Source organism: Bicyclus anynana, chromosome 2 (genome assembly GCF_947172395.1).
Source record: "Bicyclus anynana chromosome 2, ilBicAnyn1.1, whole genome shotgun sequence".
NCBI classification, from domain to species: domain Eukaryota; kingdom Metazoa; phylum Arthropoda; class Insecta; order Lepidoptera; family Nymphalidae; genus Bicyclus; species Bicyclus anynana.
Genome location: NC_069084.1, coordinates 19,062,079 through 19,069,430, shown reverse-complemented (window position 1 = coordinate 19,069,430; position 7,352 = coordinate 19,062,079). Strand labels below are relative to the sequence as shown.

The following is a 7,352-nucleotide window of genomic DNA, read 5'->3' as shown; positions in this document are numbered from 1 at the left end:
TAATTTTCAATACAATTCAAGAAAAGTAGCGTATAGTCAGCGTATTTGTACGGCTTTGTTTGTACACTTTTTTATAACACATTTTCATTTATAACATAACACATAACCGATTAAGAAAATTGCACTGTTCCATAAGTTCAAAAAATTAAATCTGAATGATAGTATTTAACCTTGTGATTAGAAACTAGTCTATACTAACATATACAAACCCGTGCAATTCTGACAATATTACATACATACACACGGGTCGAATTGCTAGCCTACTAAGTCGGTTAAGAAATCGAATGTGGCTGTTACAAAAAATTGTTATACCTTCCCACTTATCACAAACGCCTTGCAAAAACAAATAGCAACTTTTTTAAACGCAAATTGTTATGTATAAATTTCAGGCTTTTAGGCAACAACAAAGCCGCAATAGCTGCACGGTTAAATGGTCGGACTCAACATTAAGAGGTCATGGGTTCAATCCCGGCTTGTACTTACTTAGACAATTCTTGTACTTACTCCTGCTAATCTTCATGACTAAGAGATTGGTAACATAGTAAATTGACAACATTCTATAAAAAAAACTTACCTTTTCGTTCCGAAGCGTGGTTGACATCTTGGTAGCCCTGTGGCCTGCCATTCACTAAGGCGAATAAACAGAAAACTAACAGCAGGCACCACATTGTTCTCTGTAAATAAAGGCTTTTTTAACATGCGAAGCAAAACGTTTGTGTTAAGTGTCATCTCTAGTCCAAGCGGGCTTAAATCGAACCCAACACCTCACGGATTTCATCATGATCATCATCATCATCATCATATCAGCCGATGGACGTCCACTGCAGGACTTAGGCCTTTTGTATGGATTTGTAAACATCACAATCCAGAGTGGGGGTCACCATTCCAGCACCTTGGTTACCCAATGTCCATCGGCTCTTCGAACTATGTGCCCCGCCCATTGCCACTTCATATCACGCATATAGTGTGCAACATTATAACATAACATCATAGTGTCTATGAAGCATAAGATGTTGCACTGAAATTACTGAAAATCACTGCATTCATTCATAGACATTCAATACATAAGCTCAATGTATGAATAAATTTGGATGCCAGGTAATATTTACCGTTTTATATTTTACCCAGCATCCAAAATCAGGCAAAATAAAAAAATAACACACTAATACATAGTCAGTTTATTCATATTTATTTACATGATTATTTTATATCAGACAGACATACAAATCAAACTGTCAAGAATCTCTGCATTTTAACATGTTCACATTCCTAAAACAAACATTTTTTCTCATCTGTACCTTACATTATTAATTGAAATAAACCAAACATTATATAATGCATACATATTCTTTTAATATACAATTATACAACATATTATTTTTGCTTGTATTTAAGCTCACATAATGAAAAAAACTTTTTTTTATTTTAAAACAAAGTACAAAGTAAAAGTAGTAACTTTTGAATAAAAATAGTAAGAAGTGTATGTAGTTAGAATCTTTTTAATAGCTTTTTACATGAAATTCAAATGTGCATTATTTACCAAACAATAATTTACCATTAATCAATAATTTTACAAAAAAATGGTAATTACATTTTTTACAAAAAAATCATTTGGTTAGTTAAAGATGTGACATTAATAAACATGATATCATTACATGATTTGTTACACACATACTTATTAAACTGACAATACACAACATATAAATACAAAGAGTGAAATCTGTACACTTAATGGCCCACATTTATCAGTTTTTTGCAGAAACAAACAAAATACAGCTGCATTGATTCAGTGCTTAGTGGTTCTGTGTGGCTCCTGGTTACGAGAGGTCTGCAGTCTTGGGTTGAGCTATAAACTTTTTTTTGCTTAGATGCCACACTGCTTACTTTATTGTCAACATTTGAATGATCATCAGTAAAAGCAGAAAATAATAATAAAATTGTGCTCACATTTTACTTTAAATACTAAACATTTAGTTATTTTACTGTATTTTACTACTAACGGAACACCTATCTGACTCATTACCGCTGTCTGTGGACACTGCTTGTGCAGCATTGCATTTCACGTCTTCTTCCTCATCCTCGCTTAGAGAGGAACAGTCTGACAGCTCCGCATCTATCCACAGTTTGGCCTTTTTCTTCCCTTTGCTCGTTTCCTCGTCTGCCTTACGTTTAGTACCTTCTTTAGATGTCCCTGCGGCCTGCCAGCCGACGTCGACTGCAGCACTCACGCGCTCGGGCAACTCCTGACGTTCTTTTTCATATTGGGGATTCAAATTCACGGAAATTTTGGGCTCTGCAATTAAACGTTCCAACTTTTTCTGTTTACGCTCAGTAGCTTCGCGTTCGCGATCTTCCTGGCCCTCCAGCCACTTCCTGAGTCTCTTTTCTTCGTTTATGTCGCGCAAACGCCTCCCGGACAGATCTCGACACGCCTCGCGGTTCGTAGTTTTTTCGATCTGCGCTCCGATGGCACGTAACATGGATCCGAAGCCCCCTTTCCCACCGACGATTCTTGACCACACTCTAACGACATTTTCACTGTCCTCCAAGTTAAAATCATCGCACACAAGTTTCCCGTTTAATGTAGCAAACAAATCTTTCACAGGAATTCCATATTGTGTTGAAATATTGTGCTTCAATCCGGACACGTTCAAACATTCAATGTTGAGCAGCAAACGATTTTCAAAATAAATCACTTGCGCCATTTTATTATTCTATAGATAAACAGTATTAATATTGCAGTATTTAACTTTTGGCTTTAGGTATTACCTATAAGCAAACGAATACGAAATTAAATAATTGTAATGTAATGTAAAAAACACAATCCACAAACAAACGTCAACCAAGTCAACTATTTTTAATCGATTGACATTTGACGCGTTTGACATTGGAAACGGTATAAGCGAATCACGAATCACAAAACAAACGTCAAACCATCAAATGAAGTTACAAATGAAGCACAAATGACGATCTATGGTTTTCTATTTTTCTTTTTTAATTTGTTTTACAGCCTGCATACTAGTCCTTCAAGGCTCCCCAATCTGTGGATAGCTTAATATTTTGATGACGTAAACCAAAGACTATGAATACACACAATATTAACATACATACCTACATGTACATCTATTATATAAAAATGAATCGCAAAATGTGTTGGTAAGCGCATAACTCAACAACGCCTGGACCAATTTGGCCAAATCTTTTTTTAAAATGTTCGTTGAAGTTCAAGGATGGTTTTTACGGCGAGAAAAATTAGAATTATTGCTGGAAAACCCCTAAAAATAGCCCTTTTCTTTTTCCCATACAAAACGTAGTCAATTTGAGCTTTATTGTTATTGTATAAAGTTCATATTAATAATAATTAGAAAACGGGGTAGGGGTAGGGTAGTGGTAGAGTAGGGGTAGGGTAGAGGTAGGGTAGGGGTAGGGTAGGGGTAGGGTAGGGTAGGGGTAGAGTAGGGGTAGTGTACGGGTAGGGTAGGGGTAGGGGTAGTTGAAAGTTTACATCGAGTTTCACGCGGACAAAGTCGCGGGCATCCGCTAGTAATAAATAAAAAGAGGAAAAATTTTATTGTTTGAAATTGTATGTAATAAATAGGCTCCGAGACTACTACAGTGAAAGAATTTTTCAAATCGGTTCATTTGAAAAATTCTTTCACTGTTGGGAAGCTACACTATCCCAGAGTGCTGTAGGCTATATTATATTTTCAAAAAAAAATAGGGATCCTTCTAAATATATAACCCAAGGTGTAAAAAAATACCTAAATTATTCTTCACATCGCGTGCTCTGCCAAAACTTTTGATGTTAGAATAAAATAATGTACTACAACTTTACAGAATACATCATTTTCTACAAAAAGTGCCGCGACAACATAATATACCTAACTATAGTCCATTTAGTCATTCCGTAGAATTCTGACAATTCAACTACTTTTATCCCACCTGTATCTATAACTATAATTCGATATTAAATCATCAACATAAATATATAATAAATTCATCATAGATAACTTAGCAGTACTACAGAGTATCACTGTTATTCGTTTAACCTATAACACTGCGAGTTCAACCCAATCGAGGTGGGCCTAGCAGGTTAAGGGTCATGGAGGACCACCACCACCAAATTGACCACTTAATTGACAATGTTAACGATACTTCTATTATTGAGGATCACTATGATGATAATGATGTTGATGATGATGCCAATTAATAAATAAAACTTTCTATAATCACTTATGACGTTTATATTTTCCTAAAATAGCAAAATAAATTTATTGTTATTATACTTCAAAGTGTGGTTTATTTAGATTTTGCTTATTTAAAGTACTAAATAATTCTGTAATAAATTTAATTTAAATGATTTTTAGTTTGGTTTGATGAAACAAACAGCAGAAAAAAGGTTTGTGGCAACTGCAATTTCAAAAGTGACTGACAAATGGAACCGGAAATAGAAATGTCAGAATTCTACGGAATTAAAAAACAGACTATAACAAAGTCATGACACAATAAGTGTTCTTTTATTTTTTTTTAAATAATGGAAATGCTCTTTATTTGTACCTTGGTATGATTTCTTGATCAAAATAAACTACTTATCAGATTCAAGATTGCTTTAATACCTTTATTTAACATTTAGAATTATTAAATTCGGACATTTCATTCAAAAGATATAGGTAGGTATAAAGGTAGTCGCCGCTCAACTCAAGAACGGCTGTTTCGATATGGTTGAAAATTGGTGGGAAGGTAGCTTAGAATAAGGAGACGGGCATAGGATACTTAGGGTAGGGGTAGGGTAGGGCTTGAGTTGGGGTAGAGTAGGGGTAGAGTAGTGCTAGAGTACGGGTTGGATAGGGGTAGGATAGGGGCAAGGTAGGTGTAGGGTGGGAGTAGAATAGGATAGAGGTAGGGAATGATACTTATAATAAAACTGTTACTGTTAAAAAAATACTTTAGAGAAATACTAAAAAGTTATTCAACATTTTTCAACAAAATGTGGGTTCCTACAAGTAAAGGGTTAAAAAGTGGTTGAAGTTTTTTTTTAATATAAATCGTTCCAGTTTCAAGTTATCTTTTTGTAAAATGATCAGTGGACTATTTTATATAAAACATGCAAAAATATTAACGAATATTAGTGAAAATTTACATCGACAAGGTCACGCGGACGAAGTCGCGGGCGTCCGCTAGTTTGAAAAAAAGCAAAACATAATTACTCTGAATGTTTTAGTTTTAGTTTAGTTTCTCGTATCTATACAACATCCAACTTTTACTTTATAATAGTAGGTAGGTACTTTTAGTCACAATTTTTTCAATATTTATTTTAGAAAGGTAAAGTTTGTGAGGTTATATGGGATAATCTGAATCTATATATCCGATTTAGGAAACTCTTTTACCAATAAAACTACATCTTTATTGAGTAACAATTATATACTTTCGCTTTAATTTTGTGTGTTTGCAATGCTGGCGGTATAAGACCGTATTGTTTGGAGGTCCATGCAAGAGGCCTATGTCCAGCTATGGACGTCCATCGGCTGTTAATGATGAGGTTGATGATATTTGATATTTTATAACAACGCGAATGAAACCGCGGTCACATAAATATATGTATAGTTATCAAAACGAATGAAGGTACAATCACTGCTATTACGAGCAAATGTAAAACACACTTTCCGGCTTTTAAGATCATATTTAACACGGTAACGATGTGTTGACACTGAGTAGCAAGCACTATGCTTAGTGCCAATAGAGTTTAGTGAAACCATCTATAGTAAGATCCGTACATAAGCGTAAAAAATAGAGAAATAGATGGTTCCGGCGAATTGAGAACCTACTCTTTTTTGGAAGTCGGTTAAAAATAATTCTCTTCTGTAGAACAAAATAACTTCAACCAAATATAACTGAAACCGGAAGTTCAGTAATAACAAAAAAAACGAATTATTAATCAAAAAAAAAATTAAAATAATATACTTCGGATAATATAACTTACAATAGCAATCATAATTTCTGATAACTTCGTAGGTATTGATAGAAAATAGTTTCTTAGAATAATTTTACACTTAAAACCTTGGTGAAACTGATGTTGCGTTTCGAAGAGGTGGAACTTTTATAGACTATCCATACTTGAACCTAATCTGAATACCATTCACCCCAATCTTACGCTTGGCTGCACACTAAAATATAAAAGAAAATGAAAGTTGGTATATTCGTGCGCATTGCTCTTATTCTGTTACGTCTCTGATTACGTTACAATTGATTTTTGAGCACAAACATAACTTGACACTTATTAGATATGGTTAACCGTAGTATCTCCATATCTAATAAGTGTCATTTATGTTTTTTCAAAAAACTACACATTTACAATTATATCGTGGTTTTGGTGGTATCGGTTCTCGGTTCGGATCCTTGGTCGAGCTATGCTATGATATTCTAAATTTTTATTTCGTGTAAGTTTTTAGTATAAATTCTCAGCCTGGAGTTGGGAAATTAGGGTATACACCCTATTCCTGGGAAACAACTCGGAAAGCATGAGAAGCCGGTGAAGATCGCGGTCATTATAATTTAAAAATACAAGTATAAGTTAATGATAAAGACACAGAGTAAAAACGATACAGAGTGAGTCTTCACAGGCAGCGTAATGAAACCGTTGAAACCCATAAAAACGTCACTCTCACGCGTCTGCTTTACATCCGCAACAATCTTTTTTCATAATTTGTATTTCAAAATTGAACACTTACAACAATGACGTAAATTAATATAAACTATACTAATATTATAAAGAGGAAAACTTTGTTTGTATGTTTGTTTGTAATGAATAGGCTCAAAAACTACTTTCACCATTCGAAAGCTACATTATCCACTTTAACTTTAACACTTTATTTTGGAAAAAAATAGGGTTCAGTAAGATATTTGGGGTTTTCGGACACAAGGTGTAAAAAATAAACCAGAAAGTTACTTATTTTGCGTACGCTGTAAACTATAAAAAATAGAACCATAGAATGTTCTAATTAATTTTCGATCTTATAAATATCTACAAAAAATCCGCAATACACTATATCTATCTATGTCGAGTGAGGCACAACAACCATTTTATATTTTGAAAATATTGAATTTTTTGGACTACATTTAAACGCCTTTTTTTTGCTCGTGCCATTAATCTTGAAGAGAATGTATTACATTTTGAATTTTGTATTTGGAGCGGCTACGACACCGTTGTATTCCGTGCGGTCCATCTGCCTATTATTCTTAATTTGTGGTTAAAAGATAAAGTTATTTAATTTAATAAAAATTAAATAAATGCGTAGATTCGGTTAATCAAAAACAGTTAATTTTATTGATGTTTTAATGTTAATGATTAATGA

General features: G+C 33.8%; 1 protein-coding gene across 1 annotated transcript; it reads right to left on the bottom strand.

The window, feature by feature from the left end:
• Positions 1-1,160: 1,160 nt before the first annotated feature.
• On the bottom strand, positions 1,161-2,878 carry LOC112058401 (replication stress response regulator SDE2). Its single transcript, XM_024099202.2, has one exon. It carries the CDS (start codon positions 2,703-2,705, stop codon positions 1,980-1,982), a length of 726 nt encoding a protein of 241 aa, XP_023954970.2. The 5' UTR covers positions 2,706-2,878; the 3' UTR covers positions 1,161-1,979.
• Positions 2,879-7,352: the final 4,474 nt, after the last annotated feature.

Coding starts and splice junctions, on each gene's coding strand:
- LOC112058401 (XM_024099202.2), bottom strand. CDS start 2,705: ATGGCGCAAGTGATTTATTTTGAAAATCGTTTGCTGCTCAACATTGAA.